Consider the following 24218-nt stretch of genomic DNA (forward strand, 5'->3'; position numbering starts at 1 on the left):
TGGGTTTACCGACTAATTTATCTGTTTCTCCCGATTGTGGTCCTTCCACGTGTGATAGCACGGCTCAAACAAGAAAGGATATCTGCAATTCTTATAGCTCCTGCATGGCCACACAGGACTTAGTACACAGATCTCAAAAGATTGGCATCTTCCTCAGAGGCCGGACCTTCTAGCTCATGGTCCTTTCTTTTATCAAAATACAGATTTTCTGAGATTGGCTTCATGGAGATTGATCAAATTATTTTGAATGAGGTTTTTACTGAAATTGATCTTTAAATCAGGGGCATAGGCTTATCACTAGATGTATATATCTAAAGGTGTGGAAGGTATACTTATCCTGGTGTGTGGAACATGGTTTTTCCTGGCACGTAATTCTTCAGTTTTTACAAGATGGAGTTGAAAAGGGTCTTTCGGCTAGTTCTTTTAAGGGCTAGATATTGGGTCTTTCTATTTTTTGTTATATAGAAAGTTGTAACATTTGCCTGATATTCAATCCTTTGTTCAAGTCATGGTTAGAATCAGACCTGTTTTCAAACCTATCGCTCCTCCTTGGAGCCTTAATCTTGTGCTCAAAGTTTTACAGCACACTCCTTTTGAACCTATGAATTCTGTTGATATTAAGTTGCTATCTTGGAAAGTTTTATTTTTGTTGGCAACTTCCTCAGCACGCAGAGTTTCTGAGCTGTCTGCTCTTCTTCAGTGTGATTTCCCCTTATTTCACCAGATAAAGCTGTACTTCAGATATAATCTGTTTCTCCAACATAGGTGTGTCCGGTCCACGGCGTCATCCTTACTTGTGGGATATTCTCTTCCCCAACAGGAAATGGCAAAGAGCCCAGCAAAGCTGGTCACATGATCCCTCCTAGGCTCCGCCTACCCCAGTCATTCTCTTTGCCGTTGTACAGGCAACATCTCCACGGAGATGGCTTAGAGTTTTTTAGTGTTTAACTGTAGTTTTTATTATTCAATCAAGAGTTTGTTATTTTAAAATAGTGCTGGTATGTACTATTTACTCAGAAACAGAAAAGAGATGAAGATTTCTGTTTGTATGAGGAAAATGATTTTAGCAACCGTTACTAAAATCCATGGCTGTTCCACACAGGACTGTTGAGAGGAATTAACTTCAGTTGGGGGAACAGTGAGCAGTCTCTTGCTGCTTGAGGTATGACACATTCTAACAAGACGATGTAATGCTGGAAGCTGTCATTTTCCCTATGGGATCCGGTAAGCCATGTTTATTAAGATTGTAAATAAGGGCTTCACAAGGGCTTATTAAGACTGTAGACTTTTTCTGGGCTAAATCGATTCATTATTAACACATATTTAGCCTTGAGGAATCATTTAATCTGGGTATTTTGATAAGATTATATCGGCAGGCACTTTTTTAGACACCTTTCTCTTTAGGGGCTTTCCCAAATCATAGGCAGAGCCTCATTTTCGCGCCGGTGTTGGGCACTTGTTTTTGAGAGGCATGACATGCAGTCGCATGTGTGAGGAGCTCTGATACATAGAAAAGACTTTCTGAAGGCGTCATTTGGTATCGTATTCCCCTTTGGGCTTGGTTGGGTCTCAGCAAAGCAGATACCAGGGACTGTAAAGGGGTTAAAGTTAAAAACGGCTCCGGTTCCGTTATTTTAAGGGTTAAAGCTTCCAAATTTGGTGTGCAATACTTTTAAGGCTTTAAGACACTGTGGTGAAATTTTGGTGAATTTTGAACAATTCCTTCATATTTTTTCGCAATTGCAGTAATAAAGTGTGTTCAGTTTAAAATTTAAAGTGACAGTAACGGTTTTATTTTAAAACGTTTTTTGTACTTTGTTATCAAGTTTATGCCTGTTTAACATGTCTGAACTACCAGATAGACTGTGTTCTGAATGTGGGGAAGCCAGAGTTCCTTCTCATTTAAATAAATGTGATTTATGTGACAATGACAATGATGCCCAAGATGATTCCTCAAGTGAGGGGAGTAAGCATGGTACTGCATCATTCCCTCCTTCGTCTACACGAGTCTTGCCCACTCAGGAGGCCCCTAGTACATCTAGCGCGCCAATACTCCTTACTATGCAACAATTAACGGCTGTAATGGATAATTCTGTCAAAAACATTTTAGCCAAAATGCACACTTATCAGCGTAAGCGCGACTGCTCTGTTTTAGATACTGTAGAGCATGACGACGCTGATAATAATGGTTCTGAAGGGCCCCTAAACCAGTCTGATGGGGCCAGGGAGGTTTTGTCTGAGGGAGAAATTACTGATTCAGGGAACATTTCTCAACAAGCTGAACCTGATGTGATTACGTTTAAATTTAAGTTGGAACATCTCCGCATTCTGCTTAAGGAGGTATTATCCACTCTGGATGATTGTGACAAGTTGGTCATCCCAGAGAAACTATGTAAAATGGACAAGTTCCTAGAGGTCCCGGGGCTCCCAGAAGCTTTTCCTATACCCAAGCGGGTGGCGGACATTGTAAATAAAGAATGGGAAAGGCCCGGTATTCCTTTCGTCCCTCCCCCCATATTTAAAAAATTGTTTCCTATGGTCGACCCCAGAAAGGACTTATGGCAGACAGTCCCCAAGGTCGAGGGAGCGGTTTCCACTTTAAACAAACGCACCACTATACCCATAGAAGATAGTTGTGCTTTCAAAGATCCTATGGATAAAAAATTAGAAGGTTTACTTAAAAAGATGTTTGTTCAGCAGGGTTACCTTCTACAACCAATTTCATGCATTGTCCCTGTCGCTACAGCCGCGTGTTTCTGGTTCGATGAGCTGGTAAAGGCGGTCGATAGTGATTCTCCTCCTTATGAGGAGATTATGGACAGAATCAATGCTCTCAAATTGGCTAATTCTTTCACCCTAGACGCCACTTTGCAATTGGCTAGGTTGGCGGCTAAGAATTCTGGGTTTGCTATTGTGGCGCGCAGAGCGCTTTGGTTGAAATCTTGGTCAGCTGATGCGTCTTCCAAGAACAAGCTACTTAACATTCCTTTCAAGGGGAAAACGCTGTTTGGCCCTGACTTGAAAGAGATTATCTCTGATATCACTGGGGGTAAGGGCCATGCCCTTCCTCAGGATCGGCCTTTCAAGGCCAAAAATAAACCTAATTTTCGTCCCTTTCGTAGAAACGGACCAGCCCAAAGTGCTACGTCCTCTAAGCAAGAGGGTAATACTTCTCAAGCCAAGCCAGCTTGGAGACCAATGCAAGGCTGGAACAAGGGAAAGCAGGCCAAGAAACCTGCCACTGCTACCAAGACAGCATGAAATGTTGGCCCCCGATCCGGGACCGGATCTGGTGGGGGGCAGACTCTCTCTCTTCGCTCGGGCTTGGGCAAGAGATGTTCTGGATCCTTGGGCGCTAGAAATAGTCTCCCAAGGTTATCTTCTGGAATTCAAGGGGCTTCCCCCAAGGGGGAGGTTCCACAGGTCTCAGTTGTCTTCAGACCACATAAAAAGACAGGCATTCTTACGTTGTGTAGAAGACCTGTTAAAAATGGGAGTGATTCATCCTGTTCCATTAGGAGAACAAGGGATGGGGTTCTATTCCAATCTGTTCATAGTTCCCAAAAAAGAGGGAACGTTGAGACCAATCTTAGATCTCAAGATCTTAAACAAGTTTCTCAAGGTTCCATCGTTCAAAATGGAAACCATTCGAACAATTCTTCCTTCCATCCAGGTAGGTCAATTCATGACCACGGTGGATTTAAAGGATGCGTATCTACATATTCCTATCCACAAGGAACATCATCGGTTCCTAAGGTTCGCATTCCTGGACAAGCATTACCAGTTCGTGGCACTTCCTTTCGGATTAGCCACTGCTCCAAGGATTTTCACAAAGGTACTAGGGTCCCTTCTAGCTGTGCTAAGACCAAGGGGCATTGCTGTAGTACCTTACTTGGACGACATTCTGATTCAAGCGTCGTCCCTTCCTCAAGCAAAGGCTCACACGGACATTGTCCTGGCCTTTCTCAGATCTCACGGATGGAAAGTGAACGTGGAAAAGAGTTCTCTATCTCCGTCAACAAGGGTTCCCTTCTTGGGGACAATAATAGACTCCTTAGAAATGAGGATTTTTCTGACAGAGGCCAGAAAAACAAAACTTCTAGACTCTTGTCGGATACTTCATTCCGTTACTCTTCCTTCCATAGTGCAGTGCATGGAAGTGATAGGTTTGATGGTAGCGGCAATGGACATAGTTCCTTTTGCGCGCATTCATCTAAGACCATTACAACTGTGCATGCTCAGTCAGTGGAATGGGGACTATACAAACTTGTCTCCGAGGATACAAGTAAATCAGAGGACCAGAGACTCACTCCGTTGGTGGCTGTCCCTGGACAACCTGTCACAAGGGATGACCTTCCCCAGACCAGAGTGGGTCATTGTCACGACCGACGCCAGTCTGATGGGCTGGGGCGCGGTCTGGGGATCCCTGAAAGCTCAGGGTCTTTGGTCTCGGGAAGAATCTCTTCTACCGATAAATATTCTGGAACTGAGAGCGATATTCAATGCTCTCAAGGCTTGGCCTCAGCTAGCGAGGGCCAAGTTCATACGGTTTCAATCAGACAACATGACAACTGTTGCGTACATCAACAAGGAGTTCCCTGGCGATGGAAGAAGTGACCAAAATCATTCTATGGGCGGAGTCTCACTCCTGCCACCTGTCTGCTATCCACATCCCAGGAGTGGAAAATTGGGAAGCGGATTTTCTGAGTCGTCAGACATTGCATCCGGGGGAGTGGGAACTCCATCCGGAAATCTTTGCCCAAGTCACTCAACTGTGGGGCATTCCAGACATGGATCTGATGGCCTCTCGTCAGAACTTCAAAGTTCCTTGCTACGGGTCCAGATCCAGGGATCCCAAGGCGGCTCTAGTGGATGCACTAGTGGCACCTTGGACCTTCAAACTAGCTTATGTATTCCCGCCGTTTCCTCTCATCCCCAGGCTGGTAGCCAGGATCAATCAGGAAAGGGCGTCGGTGATCTTGATAGCTCCTGCGTGGCCACGCAGGACTTGGTATGCAGATCTGGTGAGTATGTCATCGGCTCCACCATGGAAGCTACCTTTGAGACGAGACCTTCTTGTTCAAGGTCCGTTCGAACATCCGAATCTGGTCTCACTCCAGCTGACTGCTTGGAGATTGAACGCTTGATCTTATCGAAGCGAGGGTTCTCAGATTCTGTTATCGATACTCTTGTTCAGGCCAGAAAGCCTGTAACTAGAAAGATTTACCACAAAATTTGGAAAAAATATATCTGTTGGTGTGAATCTAAAGGATTCCCTTGGGACAAGGTTAAGATTCCTAAGATTCTATCCTTCCTTCAAGAAGGATTGGAAAAAGGATTATCTGCAAGTTCCCTGAAGGGACAGATTTCTGCCTTGTCTGTGTTACTTCACAAAAAGCTGGCAGCTGTGCCAGATGTTCAAGCCTTTGTTCAGGCTCTGGTTAGAATCAAGCCTGTTTACAAACCTTTGACTCCTCCTTGGAGTCTCAACTTAGTTCTTTCAGTTCTTCAGGGGGTTCCGTTTGAACCCTTACATTCCGTTGATATTAAGTTATTATCTTGGAAAGTTTTGTTTTTGGTTGCAATTTCTTCTGCTAGAAGAGTTTCAGAATTATCTGCTCTGCAGTGTTCTCCTCCTTATCTGGTGTTCCATGCAGATAAGGTGGTTTTACGTACTAAACCTGGTTTTCTTCCAAAAGTTGTTTCTAACAAAAACATTAACCAGGAGATTATCGTACCTTCTCTGTGTCCGAAACCAGTTTCGAAGAAGGAACGTTTGTTGCACAATTTGGATGTTGTTCGCGCTCTAAAATTCTATTTAGATGCTACAAAGGATTTTAGACAAACATCTTCCTTGTTTGTTGTTTATTCCGGTAAAAGGAGAGGTCAAAAAGCAACTTCTACCTCTCTCTCTTTTTGGATTAAAAGCATCATCAGGTTGGCTTACGAGACTGCCGGACGGCAGCCTCCCGAAAGAATCACAGCTCATTCCACTAGGGCTGTGGCTTCCACATGGGCCTTCAAGAACGAGGCTTCTGTTGATCAGATATGTAGGGCAGCGACTTGGTCTTCACTGCACACTTTTACCAAATTTTACAAGTTTGATACTTTTGCTTCTTCTGAGGCTATTTTTGGGAGAAAGGTTTTGCAAGCCGTGGTGCCTTCCATCTAGGTGACCTGATTTGCTCCCTCCCATCATCCGTGTCCTAAAGCTTTGGTATTGGTTCCCACAAGTAAGGATGACGCCGTGGACCGGACACACCTATGTTGGAGAAAACAGAATTTATGTTTACCTGATAAATTACTTTCTCCAACGGTGTGTCCGGTCCACGGCCCGCCCTGGTTTTTTAATCAGGTCTGATAATTTATTTTCTTTAACTACAGTCACCACGGTATCATATGGTTTCTCCTATGCAAATATTCCTCCTTAACGTCGGTCGAATGACTGGGGTAGGCGGAGCCTAGGAGGGATCATGTGACCAGCTTTGCTGGGCTCTTTGCCATTTCCTGTTGGGGAAGAGAATATCCCACAAGTAAGGATGACGCCGTGGACCGGACACACCGTTGGAGAAAGTAATTTATCAGGTAAACATAAATTCTGTTTTTTTTTACCTAAGGTGGTTTCAACTGCTAATATCAATGAAGAAATTGTGGTTCCATCTTTTTGTCCTAATCCAGGTTCTTCTAAGGAGAGGGTATTACACAACCTATATGTGGTTCGAGAATTAAAGTTCTACCTTCATGCTACTAAGGATTTTCGTCACTCGTCATACCTGTTTGTTCTTTTTTCTGGCAAGCGCAAGGGTCAATAGGCCACTGCTATTTCTTTATCTTTTTGATTGAGAAATCTTATTTGTATGGCTTACTCTGAGGCGGGTCAGCAGCCTCCGGCTCATATTACTGCTCATTACACCCGTTCGGTGTTGACGTCTTGGTACCTTCAAGAATAAGGCTTTGGTTGAACAGATCTGCAAGGCTGCTACCTGGTCCTCTCTACATACTTTCACAAAATGTAACTAGTTTGATGTTTTTGCCTTGGCTGAGGCATCATTTGGGAGAAAGGTTCTTCAGGTGGTGGTGCTTAATAACTAGGTGACTGCCTTACCTATTCATCCCACCTTAAATTATTTGTGGACTCCAGCTTGGGTATAGGTCCCCATATGTAAGAATAGGAATTTTTGGACTCTCCCTTAGAAAGAAAATAAAATGTATTCTTATCTGATAATTTCTTTTCTTTCTTAGTAGTGAGAGTCCATGAACCCACCCTGAATTTTTTTGTTGGCGTCAATTCTAGTTGAATGCTCTTCATTCTTTGGGTGATGTATTCCCATATGTAAGAATCGGATTTCGTGGACTCTCACTATCAAGAAAGAAAATAATTTATCAGGTAAGAATAAAATTTAATTTTTTTACGTGAGAACTATTCACCGTTTTTCACACCAGTTCTTTTTTCCTTATAGATGTAGCTGAGAAAGACCCTGATGATGACTGCCGACGTCTAGCACTAAATGGCCTTGTACTCATGGAAAAGCTAAGGAACAACATTAAAGGACCAACTGAAGACTAATAAAAAAAATGTATTTTTAATTTTAGCTATTTGCCTATTAGATAAAACTTATTTCCTATGTTCTGATCTGCTCAAGTGGTCCTGGTTTTTATAGCAGTGACTCAAAAGCTCATTACAACCATTTATTCCTCAGACCTCTATTCCAATTTGTCAGATTATCAGATCTGGGCTTTCATATTCAAACTCATTTCAGTCCATTACAATTTGTGTGCAAAGTGCAGGGTTTTTAAATTTGAATCCATCCCAAATGCTACAGCCACAATCTCTTTTTAAACCCAAGCTTGGCTGCTTGCACAGCTTCTTTAAATGTTAAAGTTTCTGTGCATATTTTTTGTTTTAATAAGAAGATGAAAAGGTAATTGGATGTGTTCTGCTAGCTCCCAGTAGGGTATTGCTGTCCGTAGCTGACTGTGTTTAGCCCCTTTACAGCACAATAATAAACTTATTTAAAACATGAAACGTGTACCCAAATCAAATACAATCATCAGATTCTTCATTTATGATTATACATCGGAACATATTAACTGTAATTTTACAGAAAATTATATGATATTATTAATTGCTGTAAAGGGAAAATTATTGCAAAAATCCCCTTGGAAAGTGAGTACCCCCCTGCTTCTTAAATTTGCTTCTTTTTTCCTCATGTAACTGTTATGTATTTTACTATTATTTTATTTAAATAGTTTTTATTATTCAGTTTTAATGTTTGTAAAATATATTTTTTTTGTATATTTTCAAACCATAAAAGTATTTTTTTTAAATTGTTGTCAGTTACAAATTAAACTGAGAATATATAAAAAATCAAAAAGGTCTGACGCAATAGCAAATATAATTAGAAACCTCATGTTTGTTTGTTTTTAACCTTCTGTTTGCTACATTGGGCCTGTCATGGACCCTTGAACACATATAATAATATTATATATATATATTATAAATTGTGCAGAGAGCATAGGACTTAAAAGGGCAAAATGCCTGAACTGCTCAGCTAAAGAATACAGCTCAGGCTAATTACTTTCACTATATAAATATAAAAAGAGGGAGAGATGCACTCAGCTGAGACAGATCAAAAGCTAGAAAAACTTCTGTGCCTGTTCATTTTAGGGTGCCACTCAGCGTGCATACTCTTTTAGCACACTATGCCCCTTCACAGAGAAAAAATATCCTGTAGCATATCAGTCTGATCCTGCCCAATGACAGTCCAGCACCAAAATACCAGGCAATTCTTCTCTGAACAAGAGAAACAACAACCCCAGACGATCGTTTCGGCCTATTGTGGCCAAGAGAGGCCGAAACGTACGTCTGGGGTTTGTTGTTTGTCTTGTTCAGAGAAGAATTGCCTGGTATTTCGGTGCTGGACTGTCATTGGGCAGGATCAGACTGATATGTTACAGGATATTTTTTCTCTGTGAAAAGGCATAGTATGCAAAAAGAGACTGCACCCTGAGTGGCACTGGCCTTGTGGACAAGCACAGAAGTTTTTCTAGCTATTGTTCTGTCTCAGTGAGTGCGTCTCGCTATTTTCTTGATTTTTTTCACTATATAAAATAATACCATTCTGCACAAGCTATTATATAAAAATCAAGATTAGATTCTGCCTGTAAATCTGTAGAATAACACTGTAATGTAATAAAAAAAAACTCTAGGCCTTCAATCATGTTTTATAGCACCTATGCATTGATAGTATAGTATGGTTACCATCACTGGGACTACTAACTGTGATGATGCTATTTCACTGCAAAAAAATATAAAATATGTTGTATAGTTTACTTATAACAAGCTTGCGGAATATTTGTATCTGCAAGTGGCAATTTCCATCTTAATGGGAGGAGAGTCCACTGCTTCATTCCTTGTGGAATTTAAGAACCTGGCCACCAGGAGGAGGGAAAGACACTCCAGCCAAAGGCTTAAATACCTCCCCCACTTCCCTCATCTCCCAGTCATTCTTTGCCTTTTTGTCACAGGAGGTTGGCAGAGAAGTGTTGGAAGATTCGGAGTAGTCTCTTATGGAGGGTAGTACTCTTCGAAATGGGATTGGAGTTTTAAGTAGTCTTTCTCAGTCTCTCAGTGAGAGCATGGTTGAATGTTAGTCTGGAGATGCAGGGAGAGTCTTTCTGCAAACACATCCTGACTCAGTTTAACAGCTTCATTAGCAATCAGCGTTGATGAGTTTCGCTGCCTGCTTTTCTTCTCTCAAGTCCATGTCAGGAGCAATGCTACTACCCTGTCACACTTTAAGGGCCGTGTTCCTGTTCCACAGCATTGATTCTTGTAAGATAGTTTCAGTTATATATATTTGATAATGCAAGAAGACAGGGTCACAGTGTGGCTCCTTTATCTTTATAGAATCTAGGGTAATACCCTCGGAAGGGGGTTATTGAACAGGGGGGATTTTATTATGCATAATATTGTTTATTGTGTCTGCTGCATTTGTGTGAGATGAGGCTCTGTCAGTGTGGAACAGTCAGTTCATTAGCGAGAGATTGAGACAGGTTTTTTTGGTGCGTCTCTGACTCAAGTGTATTGGCAGTCCTGCATGGCACTCCATGTGACTGGGTGTGGCCTCTGTAACTTCCTCTTTCTCGACCTGCGTTCAGAGAAGACGAAAGCTGTTTCTTGTAGTCCGGGTCATAAGAGGTGGTGAGTGCCCCGGCCATTGGGATATAAAGGTGCCATTTATTTTTTTATCAAGTCCGTAATAAAGGCGCAAGCTATGGAGGACTCTGATATATTAGAGGATACTCCCTCTTTATATAAACCTATTAACTGTGTATATTGTGAGGAGGTTCCAGTCGAACCGCCTACGCAACTCTGTTCCACATGCTTTGACAATATTGCTATATCCAAAAAGAATAAAGTATTTCGTACGACTGAGCCGTCCACCTATAATCATCTCTGTTTACACAAGCAGTTCCCCAGGGCACTTCTAATCCTCCTGCGGGAGGGGCCCTTTGGCCTCCAGACTTCGCTGATCAGTTACAGACGGCGGTTTCTGCGGCCATTAATGCGATGCCTTGCCCTACTAAGCGCAAACGGAAAGTACGGCACTGCTATCTGTCTCTGAGGTCTTCGACTCCGCTGGATGTCTCAGACAGATTATCCGCTGAGGAGGACAACTCTGAGTTATTGGAGGATGTTGCTTTTGGGTCGGAATCTGCTACTTCTAGGCCCCCGTCCGCGGAGGAACCAGATTTTAAATTTAAGATGGAGCATTTGCGCTTTCTGCTGAAAGAGGTGCTTGCTATGTTGGAGGTTCCGGAACCGAAGCTACCAGAGGAACCTTCGATCCCTAAACTTAATAGGGTTTACGAGGACAGGGTAGTGCCCCAGGCCTTCCCGGTTCCAGTCAAGATGGCTAACATTATTAAGAATAAAAAGGAGAAACTTGGTTTGTCCTTTATCCCCCTCTTCTTCTTTTAAAAAGCTTTTCCCCATTCCAGACGTGCAGCTTGAACCGTGGGGAACCGTCCCTATGGTGGATGGTGCTATCGCCACGCTCGCTAAGAGAACGACTATTCCACTAGAGGATAGCTCCTTTTTCAAGGAACCCATGGATAAAAAAGATGGAGTCCATTTTAAGGAAGATGTTCCAACTCACAGGGTTCGTTTTCCAACCGGCAGTCACTGCGGTGGCTGGTGTGATGCTCTATTAGCCATGGTCGAGGTGGAGACTCCCCTCGATGAGATTCTACAACGAATAAAGGTTTTAAGGGTAGCGCATTCGTTCATCTGTGATGCTAACATGCAGATTATTCAGCTGAATGCTAAGACATCGGGTTTTTCGTTTTAGCCCACAGGGCTCTGGCTAAATTTGTGGTCTGCTGACATGACTTCTAAGTCTTGCTTGCTTTCCCTCCCATTCAAAGGAAAGTTTTGTTTGGCCCGGACCTGGATTCTATCATATCTACGGTCATGGGTGGCAAGGGTGCCTTCTTGCCTCAGGATAAGAAGGCTAAACCTAAGGGGTCTCCATTTCGTCCCTTTCGTGTGGACAAGTTTTAGCACCAGCAGCCTGTCGCAAAGTCTGAGCAATCCAAGGGATCTTGGAAGCCAGCTAACTCTTGGAACAAGTCCAAGCAGAACAAGAAGCCCGCCGAGTCAAAGATGGATGAGGTAGGGGCAGACTATCTCTTTTTGCGGAGGCCTGGAGAAGAGACGTTATAGACCCTTGGGTTCTGGAGGTTGTAACAATTAGAAAAAAAGAATATGGCTCAGTGTAACACAATAGTAACTGCTTCCAATCAGGATAATGTCCAGAAAAATACATAAACAGCTTCCCAAATAAAAACCGGAATATCGGCTTTTAATTGACTTTATCAGTGTTCCTCTTTCTTGTATGTATGTAAACACATAAACGCTCTTATCCACAATTGTAATATGTGTATATATATATATATATATATATATATATATATATATATAGCGCTGTTTACCACTTAAACAAATGCCCCCAAGCTGCGGTGTATCACTGTATTTTGTACTTAAGTAATAGTATGCAACGGCACTTGTAAAGATATCAATATCACGGTTATTTGTCTTGTGCTCCCAAGAGCTCACTACCTCTCAGCTCCCTTCAATACCCCTCTACAACAATACCTCAGGCCCGGGATCTCTGTAATCTCTCCAACCGCTGTTCCCGACTCCTGTCCGTCTACACAATGCGGATTCAGCGTGTTCTGTGTCCTTGCGTCTGCTGTGACGTCACTTCCTGGTTACCGGTATGCTGTGAGTAGATGGGGTAACGAGTCTGAGAAAATTTAAACAGGTGAATATGCAAACCTTTATTTCACAGCTCCTGCTGTCTTATCGAGTGTTCAGTTGTTACTCTCAGATGCCAATGATAAACCGCATTCCCTTGGTTTAGGCAGTTAAGTGGGTCCATCCAAAGGGAGGTAGTGGGAAGGTCCGGACTGCAGTGCAGCTTCAGCTACTGACTTAGGCAATGTTGCAAAGCATGAAAAAAAACGGAATCGTCAGTAGCTGATTTAAAAGTTAAAAGTCTCTTTAATTGAAAAACTTTAAAACATAGAGGGTATGTACCCTTAAGCAAAAAAGACTAACATGTTTCGGCAAACGCCGTACTCATAGTCCTAAAATACACTGCACACATTCAAACTTAAAAACCCCCTTCTGGGGTATAATTGGTGGAAATTCTGAGAACCAATTTGGATTTAAAGGTACAATACATCAATTCTTATGACACTGACCTATGCTTTGATAAATGCAATATTATATTTATATTAATTGCAATTTTGGCTAAATTTGTGGTCTGCTGACATGACTTCTAAGTCGCACTTGCTTTCCCTCCCATTCAAAGGGAAAGTTTTGTTTGGCCCGGACCTGGATCCTATCATATCTACGGTCATGGGTGGCAAGGGTACCTTCTTGCCTCAGGATAAGAAGGCTAAACCTAAGGGGTCTACATTTCGTCCCTTTCATGAGGACAAGTTTTAGTGCCAGCAGCCTGTCGCAAAGTCTGAGCAATCCAAGGGATCTTGGAAGCCAGCTAACTCTTGGAACAAGTCCAAGCAGAACAAGAAGCCCGCCGAGTCAAAGACGGCATGAAGGGGCGGCCCCCGACCCGTCCTCGGATGAGGTAGGGGCAGACTATCTCTTTTTGCGGAGGCCTGGAGAAGAGACGTTATAGACCCTTGGGTTCTGGAGGTTGTACCCCCCCATGGTTACAGGATGGGTTTCAAGTCATATCCGCCCAGAGACAGATTCATCCTGTCAAACATATCTTCAAGACCAGAAAAGAGAGATGCCTTCCCTCCGGCACAAAGAGGGTCTGGGGTATTATTCAAACCTTTTCGTGGTCCCAAAGAAGGAGGGCACGTTTCGTCCAATTCTGGACCTAAAGGCCCTAAACAAGTTTTTGTCAGTTCCATCGTTCAAGATCGAGACGATCTGGTCATTTTTGCCCCTGGTTCAAGAGGGGCAATTCATGATGACTATAGACCTGAGGGACGCTTATCTTTACGTTCCAATCCACAAGGATCACTTCAGGTTTCTAAGATTCGCTTTTTTAGACCAGCACTTCCAGTTTGTGGCCCTTCCATTTGGTCTGGCGACTGCCCCAAGAGTCTTTACAAAGGTTCTGGGAGCTCTTCTCACAGTAACGAGAGCCAGAGGGATTGCAGTGGCACCTTAACTGTACGATATCCTGGTCCAGGCTCCGTCCTACAGTCTTGCAGAGGTTCACTCGAGAGCTTTTCTCCTTCTCCTTCCCAGGGGTGGAAGATAAATGAAGGAAAGAGTTCATTGGTCCTCAGGAACAGGGTGGAATTCCTGGGTACGATAATAGATTCTTCAGCCATGAAGATATTCTTGACAGATCAGAGACATTGCAAGCTTGTTTCCAACTGTCTAGCTCTTCAGACATCCTCCAGGACATCATGGCCAGGTGTATGGAGGTGATCGGGCTCATGGTATCCAGCATAGATGTCATTCCATTCGCCAGTTTCCATCTCAGACCTCTTCAGCTGTGCATGTTGAGACAATGGAATGGCGATCATTCAGATCTGTCCCAACAGATATCTCTGGACAGCCCGTTGAGGGAGTCCCTATCTTGGTGGACCCGACTGGGGCAGTTGTCTCAGGGGACATTGTTTTTGAGACCATCCTGGGAGATTGTGACCACGGATGCAAGTCTATCAGGATGGTAAGCTATTTGGGGTGCCAGAAAGGCACAGGGCAGATGGACTCGAGAGGAGTCGAGTCTACCTATAAATATTTTGGAAATTCGAGCGATATTCAACACTCTGAGGGCTTGGCCCCTTCTGGGGTTGACTCGATTAATCAGATTCCAATTGGACAACATTACCTCGGTGGCTTACATAAACCACCAGGGGGGGACGAGAAGCTCCCTAGCCATGAGGGAAGTATCTCGGATTCTGGAATGGGCAGAGACTCACAATTGTTTGCTCTCAGCGATCCACATTCCGGGTGTGGACAACTGGGAAGCGGATTTTCTGAGCAGACAGAAGTTTCATCCTGGGGAATGGTTTCTCCATCCCGACATGTTCACAGAGACCTGCAGCAGATGGGGGACGCTGGAGATAGACCTAATGGCGCCCAGACTCAATTGCAAGCTACCCAGATATGGGTGGCGATCCAGGGATCCCCAGGTGCAACTGATAGATGCCTTGGCAGTACCCTGGGACTTCAACCTAATTTACATATTTCCACTGTTGCCTCTTCTACCTCGTGTAGTGACCCGCATCAAGCAGGAGCAAGCTTTGGCTATTCTGATTGCTCCATCGTGGCCGAGGAGGATGTGGTTTGCAGATGGTCTGGATAAAGGCCTTGCCACCAGTTCCCTAAGGAGACAGATCTCGGCTTTATCTGTACTGTTGCATAAGAAGCTTGCGGAGCCTCCTGACATTCAGTCCTTTGTTGAGGCTCTGGTTAGGATCAGGCCTTTCTTCAGGAACCCGGCTCCTCCTTGGAGCTTAAACTTGGTTCTTAAGGTTTTGTAGAGGGCTCGGTTTGAGCCTATGCTTTCTCTTGACATTAAGGTTCTTTTATGGAAAGTCCTGTTATTACTGGCTATTGCATCGGCAACCCATAGTCTCTGAGTTGGTGTTCTTGAAATGTGAACCGCCCTACTTGGTTTTTCATGCTGATAAGGCTGTTCTTCGCACTGGATTGGGATTCCTTCCCAAGGTGGTATCGAGTCGTAACATTAATCAAGAAATAGTAGTTCTTTCTTTGTGTCCTAACCCTTCTTAGAAGGAGAGGTTATTTCATAATCTGGACGTGGTTCGGGCTTTGAAGATTTATCTTCAGGCTATGAAGGAGTTCAGACAGACTTCGTCCTTATTTGTTGTGTACTCAGGGAAGCGTAGGGGGCAAAGGGCCTCTGCCACTACTCTATCCTTTTGATTGAGGAGTATGATCCGTCTGGCATATGAGACAGCGGGACACAAGCCTCCTCAGAAGATTACAACTCACTCGACTAGAGCTGTGGCCTCTTCTTGGGCCTTTAAGAATGAGGCTTCTATGAAGCAGATTTGTAAGGCGGCCACTTGGTCTTCCTTACATACTTTTGCAAAATTTTATAAATTTTACATTTTTGCTTCGGCTGAAGCAGCTTTTGGGAGAAAGGTTCTGCAGGCTGTGTTGCCCTCCGTTTAGGGTCCGCCTCCTTTGCCCTCCCATTTTTTTCATTCAGTGTCCTCTAGAACTTGAGTATTTGTTCCCACAAGTAATGAATGAAGCAGTGGACTCTCCTCCCATTAAGATGGAAAACATAAATTATGCTTACCTGATAATTTCATTTCCATCTGTGGGAGGAGAGTCCACTGCCCCCGCCCATTTCTCTGGTGGGTGGACCTAAATTTAATTTTATTCTTCTTGCACCATTTATACCCTGATGTTTCTCCTACTGTTTCTTGTTCCCTTGGCAGAATGACTGGGGGGTGAGGGGAGTGTGGGGGGGGGGGGTATTTAAGCCTTTGAGTGGGGTGTCTTTGCCTCCTCCTGCTGCCCAGATTCTTAATTCTCACAAGTAATGAATGAAGCAGTGGACTCTCCTCTCACAGATGGAAATGAAATTATCAGGTAAGCATAATTTATGTTTTTAGCTATCCTGCAGTGGCTTAGAGCAGGGGTCAGCATTCTTGGACCCCCAGATGTTTTGGAACTACATTTCCCATAATGCTCAGACAACCTAAAGAGTGTCTCAGCGTCATGGTAAATGTAGTTCCATCTGGGGGCCCAAGGTTGCTGACCCCTGTCTTAGAGTACAACCAGCCCACTCTTAACTCTCCAACCTGCTATGGCTGCAGTTATCAAACTTTCTTGTGTACTGACTGACACTGTCCCAAACCAAGACAGGATATCCCAATCAACCCTACAGCCCTCCAGAACAGGAGACCCAGAGCTATAGCACTGCTTCTCCCAAAGAAGGGCTTAAATATTTTCTCTTGCTGCAACAGCCCAAGACAATCTACTGCTTCTCTCCAAAAAGTGATCTCGTGCAGTGTGTTCATGAGTAGCAGTCACCCTTACAATCTGTCCCAGTTCCGTTACAACAACCCACCTCCGTTAGTCTGAAAGGTGTAAGTAGAAGTTGTTCTACAGTTCTGAATACCTGTCCAGGTAGTGCCAACAAATTGCTCCATCTTAACATTGACCACTTGACTACCACATTCTGGCACCATCCTCATAATCAGCTTCAAAGAGGTGTCAGACCTTGAGGGGTCTACTCCATCACTCTCTCTAGACACCAGGAAGAAACCACATAAAGGGGAGGACTATGTGGCCGGAGGTCGGTTCTAACTACGAAAGGTTCCCCAGCTTGTCAATCGGCATCAAGTTCTTTGCATATAAAAAAGGTTTCGGATCCATTATAGAGTTTTCAATTGTCATCATCATAATTGTCTAGTTAGTGTTTGCTAATCATCTTCCAGTTGCCAAATGCTCAGTTTTTAGCCACACTAAACTGTTGCTCCGTTGTAAAAAGGTCCCAGCTGACTCATAAGAGATATGCTGTAGTTCTTGATGCCTCTATCAGACAAAAGGTTAACCCACAAGCTTTTCAACCACTTGACCTTTAAATACTGTAGACTGCTATCTTAGCATATGCAGCATATCTCAGAATGCATGCTTAGGTCCCAGGCAGCTGTGACATGTCAGTGATAGCGACTTTGTCATGTCCCTCAATTACCATGGATAACGGCTGTTGCTCAGTTAAAGGGCAGCTTGCCTTTTTCTGACACCTCTCTTTATGAATGGCATGCCAGTGAAGACTCTTTGTAACATCATTTGGTGACCCCAGTTAGTGACTATAAAAGCTCACAGACCTCAGCACAACAGACATCACCTCTATCCTCAGAGGAAGACACTTGTCCTCTGCTGCTAGCAAGGGAAAGTTCTTGCTAATATCATCTGATGGGGATGGTGACCTTTTTGAAATCACAATCATGATAAAATGGCACAGCTCTGGCCAGCGAAAGCTGCTGTGCTACACTTGAAAGGGATTGTTGGTCTCCTTATGCATGACAATGCCAGGAGATTATTGTTTTCCTTCCTAAGATAGGGAGAGTCCACAACTTCATTCATTACTTTTGGGAAATACAAAACCTGGCCACCAGGAGGAGGCAAAGACACCCCAGCCAAAGGCTTAAATATCCCTCTCACTTCCCCTATCCCCCAGTAATTCTTTGCCTTTCGTCACGTTAGGAGGTGGTAGAGAAGTGTCAGAAGATTCGGAGAGTCCTAAAAAAGGGTATCTGCCCTTAGAGATAGAACTGGAGTTTTAAGTAGTCATATCAACCTCTCAGTGAGAGTATTGATAAAAGTTAGAGTCTGGAGATGCAGGGAAAGTTTTTCTGCGAAACTATCCAGACTACTGCTACAGCTCCTAAGCAATCAGTGTTGACGAGTTTCACTGCCTGCTTTCTCTCACTCAAGTCCATGTCAGGAGTACTGTTATAAGATTGTCACACTTGAAAAGCTGTGTTCTGTTCCACAGCATGGATCCTGGAGGTAAGATTGTTTCAAATTTTACACATAAAACGCTATAACAGGGTCACAGTGTGGCTCCTTCATATCTTGATAGGATCCAGGGTTAATATCCTCTGAAGGGGGGTTATTGAACAGTTGGGGTAATTAATCATTGTATTAATTATTTACATGCTGCTTTGTGTGATTTTTTTTTTCCTGGGCTGATAGACTGTGTGTTTTTGGCTGGAACAAACAGGTTTCACTTTTAAGTTTCACTTTCGTTTTTGAAAGTGTTGCACAGCTCCTATTACTTGTTGTACTTGTAATAACAGGGAAAGTACTGTCTTGCACTCCATGTGACCGGGTGTGGTTTATGTTCATTTCCTCCATTTCGGCTGAGACTTGAACCTGAAAAAAGCATTTCCTCTGTTAACTGTCTGGGTCTAAGAGGTGGTGAGTGCCCCAGCCATTGTGAGTATAAAGGTGCAGTTTTCTATAATTATTTTTTTGTCCTTCTGTGGGTATTACCTGAGCTATGGAGGACTCTGACATGTTAGAAGGTACTCCTTCTGTACTTATACATACCTGTTTATATTGTGAGGAGGCCGTGGTTATCCCGCCCACTCAATTATGTTCCACATGCCTTAAAACCATTATAAAGTCTAAGAAGGGAGACAAGTTAGATATAAAATGTGTGTGTAAATGTGCTATACAGCAATGGGGATGACTGAAAATTATTAATAGGGTTTTTTTAGATGTCTGCTATGGGGCTATGATATCTAAAAACAAGGCTAATCAATTCACAAAGATGGATAAAATATTAAAACATATTTGGTATTAATTGATGCAATGTAACATTTTAAGCAATAAAACAATTTATTCAATAAAGCAATTCATATGAATATAAAACAAATGAATCAGATAGTGAAACTGTGACCGGTCACATATAACAAAAAATATATATAAAAAGTCTTAGGAATTCTTCTTAGAAATGTGCAACTGTATATTTAGAACCATATAGGTCGTGATTCTTTATTTCTTCCTAAGTAGTAAGATAAACTAAAGGATGCAATCACTGAAATAAAGGGAGCAATCACTGGTTAATAATTTCTAATGATGCGTGATGCATATAATTGTGTCTGATGTTCCTTTTTCTTTTACACAGTCCTGAACCCTCTAATTCGTAAGTTAAGTGTGATGTTCCAAGTAGGATTTGTATTACGCCGTTCTTTGAAAAAGTGGTATAAATAACATGAATGATTCCTTAGTCGGTGACGTCACACGCAACGTCCGGGACTTTAAACAAAGTAGATCCGTCCGGTGGCAAAGTGTAAGATACAATAAAAAAATTTCCAAATCTGTTTGATCTGAGGAATCAGAGGATTGCTGAAGATACAAAGTGGAACTACTTTCAACAACGAAACACTCTGCGCAGAGTTGAAGAGTAAGATACCGGACGGATCTACTTTGTTTAAAGTCCCGGACGTTGCGTGTGACGTCACCGACTAGCCGCGAGCTGTAGAGACACTTGTGCTACCGGAGGAGGGTTTGAAATGTGCCCACAGAAGAACAGGTAAGCACTCAGAAGTGTATCAGCCCGGCAGTGTGGTAGACGTACACAGTACATTATAAGGAATCATTCATGTTATTTATACCACTTTGTCAAAGAACGGCGTAATACAAATCCTACTTGGAACATCACACTTAACTTACGAATTAGAGGGTTCAGGACTGTGTAAAAGAAAAAGGAACATCAGACACAATTATATGCATGAAGCATCATTAGAAATTATTAACCAGTGATTGCTCCCTTTAATTTATTTCAGTGATTGCATCCTTTAGTTTATCTTATCACGACCCTTAAGTCATTCATAAATGTGAAAAAAAGACCCATATGGTTCTAAATATCCAGTTGCACATTTCTAAGAAGAATTCCTAAGACTTTTTATATATATTTTTTGTTATATGTGACCGGTCACAGTTTCACTATCTTATTAATTTGTTTTATATTCATATGAATTGTTTATTGAATAAATTGTTTTATTGCTTAAATTGTTACATTGCATCAATTGTTACATTGCATCAATTAATACCAAATATTTTTTAATATTTTATCCATCTTTGTGAATTGATTAGCCTTGTTTTTAGATATCATAGCCTCATAGCAGACATCTAAAAAACCCCTATTAATAATTTTCAGTCATCCCCATTGCTGTATAGCGCATTTACACACACATTTTATATCTAACTTGTCTTTCTAACACTGTATATGGGAACAGAGTAGTGTATATGCAGGGGTAGGACTTGCGCACCAAATACCTTTCTCCTTTTGTTAAGAAGGGAGACAAGCCTTCTAAGGCTCTTAGTCCCTCTGAGCCGTCTACCTCTCAGGACTCGGCGTCCCGTGAGATTACTACCCTTGCTACATTATCCACTCCATATGCAGTTTCCCGTAGCACATCTAATCCTCCATTCGTAGGGGGCCTTCTTCCTGCAGACTTTGCCACGCAGTTACAAGCGGCGGTGTCTGCGGCCCTCAGTGCATTACCTCACTCTAACAAACGCAAGAGAAAGGTTAAATATAGCTCTCCTGACCCGTAGTCATCTAAATATTTATTGGCTTTAGCTATTATGTCCCAGTTATCCAATGATGAGTTAACCTCTGTAGCTTCAGAGGGTGAACTTTCTGGGTCGAAGTCCTTAGCGTCTAAGCCTCCTGTTGCGGAGGAACCATCCTTTAGATTTCAAATGGAGCACTTGAGTTTTTTATTAAAGGAGGTTCTGTCTACGTTAGAGGTTCCAGAGGCCGCGCTGCCTGAAGAACCTATGATACCTAAGTTAGACAGAGTTTACGAAGACAGGAAAGTTCCTTTGACTTTTCCTGTGCCAGTTAAGATGGTGAACATTGTTAAGAATGAATGGGAAAGAATTGGTTCTTCCTCTTCCCCCTCGTCTACTTTTAAAAAGTTGTTCCCGGTCCTGGACTCTCAACTGGATTTTTGGGGCTCCATTCCTAAGGTGGATGGTGCTATCTTTATGCTTGCTAAACGTACTACTATACCTCTTGAGGATAGTTCTTCATTCAGAGAGCCGATGGATAAGAAAATGGAAACCTTTCTGAGAAAGATGTTTCAACATACAGGATTTTTGTTTCAACTGGCTGCTGCAGTTGCCGGAGCGGCTACCTACTGGTGCAACTTTTTGTCGGAACTCATTGAGGTGGAGTCTCCCCTCGAGGATATTCAAGACAGAATTAAAGCTCTGAGAATTGCTAATTCTTTTATCTGTGATGTGAACATGCATCATTATTTTCCTAAATGCAAAGGCCTCTGGGTTTGCAGTCCTAGCCTGCTGGGTGCTCTGGTTGAAGACATGGTCTGCGGATATAGTTCCTTTTCGTTCTGACAAATCCCAAAGACAACAATCTTCCTCCAAGCCCGAGCAACCCAAGAGTACTTGGAAGATGGCTCAGTCCTGGAATAAATCCAAGCAGAATAAAAAGCCAGACGAAAACAAGGTGCAGCCCCCGATCCGTTATCGGATTGTGTAGGGGGCAGACTGTCTCTTTTTTTCAGACACCTGGTTCAAGGACATAAAGGGCCCATGGGTCCTGGAGGTGGTATCTCAGGGATACAAGATAGGCTTCAAATCTCATCCACCAAGGGGCAGATTCCTTCTCTCAAACCTGTCTACCAGACCAGAAAAGAGGGATGCCTTTCTAGGGTGCGAATAGGATCTATCCTCCTTAGGAGTTGTTGTCCCGGTGCTATTGAAGAAAGAGATTTGGGTTTTTATTCAAACCTTTTCGTGGTCCCAAAGAAGGAGGGAACTTTCTGCCCAATTCTGGACCTAAAGTGCTTAAACAAATTTCTCAGTGTCCCTTCCTTCAAGATGGAGACGATAAGGTCCATCCTTCCTTTAATTCAGGAAGGCCAGTTTATGACCACTATAGATCTTAAGGACGCTTACCTTCATGTTCCAATCCACAGGGAACACTTTCAGTTTCTGAGGTTTGCATTCCTGGACCAGCGCTTCCAGTTCATTCCCCTTTTGGCCTAGCTACTGCTCCATGAATCTTTACAAAGGTTCTGGGGGCTCTTCTAGCCGTTGCCAGAACTCAGGGTATTGCAGTAGCCCCATACTTGGACGATATTCTGGTGCAAGCACCAATCTTTCATCTTGCGGAAGAATTCTCTGAGTCCCTTCTCAGTCTTCTTCGATGGAAGATAAACCTGGAAAATAGTTCTTTTATCCCAAGTACCAGGGTGGAATTCTTGGGTACTGTAATAGACTCCATATCCATGAGGATATTTCTAACAGACTAGAGATGTTGCAAGCTAACTTCGGCATGTCTTGCCCTCCGGACCTCCTTGAGTCCCTCTGTGGCTCAGTGTATGGAGGTGATTGGTCTTATGGTGTCCTGCATGGACATCATTCCTTTTGCCAGGTTCCGTCTCAGACCTTCAAAACTGTGCGGCGATCATTCAGATCTGTTTCAACAGATTGTATTAGACAGCCGTTTTAAGAGAATTGCTCTCTTGGTGGCTTTGTCCAGATCATCTGTCCCGAGGGACATGCTTATTAAGACCATCCTGGGAGATTGTGACTATGGACGCAAGCTTATACGGATGGGGAGCTGTTTGGGGTGCCAGGAAGGCACGGGTGTTGTGGACTCAGGAGGAGTCCTCACTCCTGATCAATATTTTGGAACTACAGGCAATCCTTAAGGCCTTGAAGGCTTGGCCACTTCTGGTTCGTCCTAGTTTAACAGATTCCAATCAGACAATATAACCTCAGTGGCTTACATCACCCATCAGGGGGGAACGAGAAGTTCCTTGGCGATGAAGGAAGTATCTCAGATTCTGTAGTGGGCGGAGGCCCACAGCTGTTCGCTGTCAGCTATCCACATTCCGGTGTGGACAACTGGGAGGCAGATTTTCTCAGCAGGCAATCCTTCCATCCAGGGGAATGGTGTCTCCATCCTGAGGTGTTTGCAGAGATATGCAGCAAGTGTTGACGCCGGAGATAGATCTCATGGCATCCCGTCTCAATACCAAGCTATCCAGGTACGGGTCGAAGTCGAGGGATCCCCAAGTGAATCTAATAGATGCACTAGCAGTGCCCTGGAGGTTCAAACTCATATATCTTTTTCCTCCATTACCGCTTCTTGCTCGTGGGGGCCCGCATCAAGCAGGAGCGGGTATCAGTAATCCTGATTGCTCCATCGTGGCCGCGAAGGATGTAGTTCTCTGATCTAGTGGGGATGTCCTCATCTCCGTGGAAGTTACCTTTTTGCAGAGACCTGCTGATACAAGGTCCATTTTTTCACTAAAATCTAGATTCTCTAAAGCTGACGGATTATCTGAGGCTATTACCTATGCGCACAGAGTTTCTGAGATCTCTGCTTTGCAATGTGAGCCCCCTTATCTGATTTTTCATGCAGATACGTACTAAATTAGTGTTTTTTCCTAAGGTTGTGTCAGATCGCAACGTCAATCAGGAGATTGTGGTTCCTTCCTTGTGTCCTAATCCTTCTTCATCAAAGGAATGCTTACTTCACAATTTGGATGTGGTTCGCGCCTTGAAGTTCTATCTTCAGGCTACTAAGGAGTTTAGACAATCTTCTTCTTTGTTTGTTGTCTATTTGGGGAAGTGTAAGGGGCAGAAGGCTACTTCGGCTTTCCTATCTTTTTGGTTAAGGAGTGTCATCTGGTTAGCTTACGAGACAGTGGGACATCGTCCTCCTGAGAGGATAACGGCTCCTTCCACTAGAGCAGTGGCTTCCTCTTGGGCCTTTAAGAATGAGGCCTCTATGGATCAGATTTGTAAGGCGGCTACTTGGTCCTCCTTACATACTTTTTCAATATTTTACAAGTTTGATGTTTTTGCTTCAGCTGAAGCAACTTTCAGGAGAAAAGTTTTGCCCTCAGAATAGGGTTCGTCTCTTCCTTTTTGTTCCCTCCCGTTATTCATTCAGTGTCCTCTGGAGCTTGGGTATATTTTTCCCAACAGTAAGGAATGAAGCCGTGGACTCCCCTATCTTAAGAAGGAAAACATAATTTATGCTTACCAGATAAATTCCTTTCCTACCGGATAGGGAGAGTCCATGGCCCCTGCATGTTTTTTCGTCTATGGGCGGTCCCCTGTTATTCATTTTTCTCCAACCTCACTCATACCTCAGTTTTACAAACTTTGCCTTCATTGG

The 24218-nt window shown here is 43.3% G+C and overlaps 1 protein-coding gene across 1 annotated transcript in view; it reads left to right on the forward strand.

Moving 5' to 3' along the window:
• Window positions 1–8328, forward strand: part of TELO2 (telomere maintenance 2) — a 172000-nt gene extending 163672 nt beyond the window's left edge. Inside the window, exon 20 of the mRNA XM_053694239.1 lies at window positions 7461–8328. Coding sequence (XP_053550214.1) covers window positions 7461–7567 — 107 coding nt within the window. The 3' untranslated portion in view covers window positions 7568–8328. The remainder of the gene's footprint in view (window positions 1–7460) is intronic.
• The last annotated feature ends 15890 nt before the right edge of the window (window positions 8329–24218 follow it).

The sequence above is a fragment of the Bombina bombina genome, chromosome 11 (assembly GCF_027579735.1).
Source record: "Bombina bombina isolate aBomBom1 chromosome 11, aBomBom1.pri, whole genome shotgun sequence".
Classification (NCBI taxonomy): domain Eukaryota; kingdom Metazoa; phylum Chordata; class Amphibia; order Anura; family Bombinatoridae; genus Bombina; species Bombina bombina.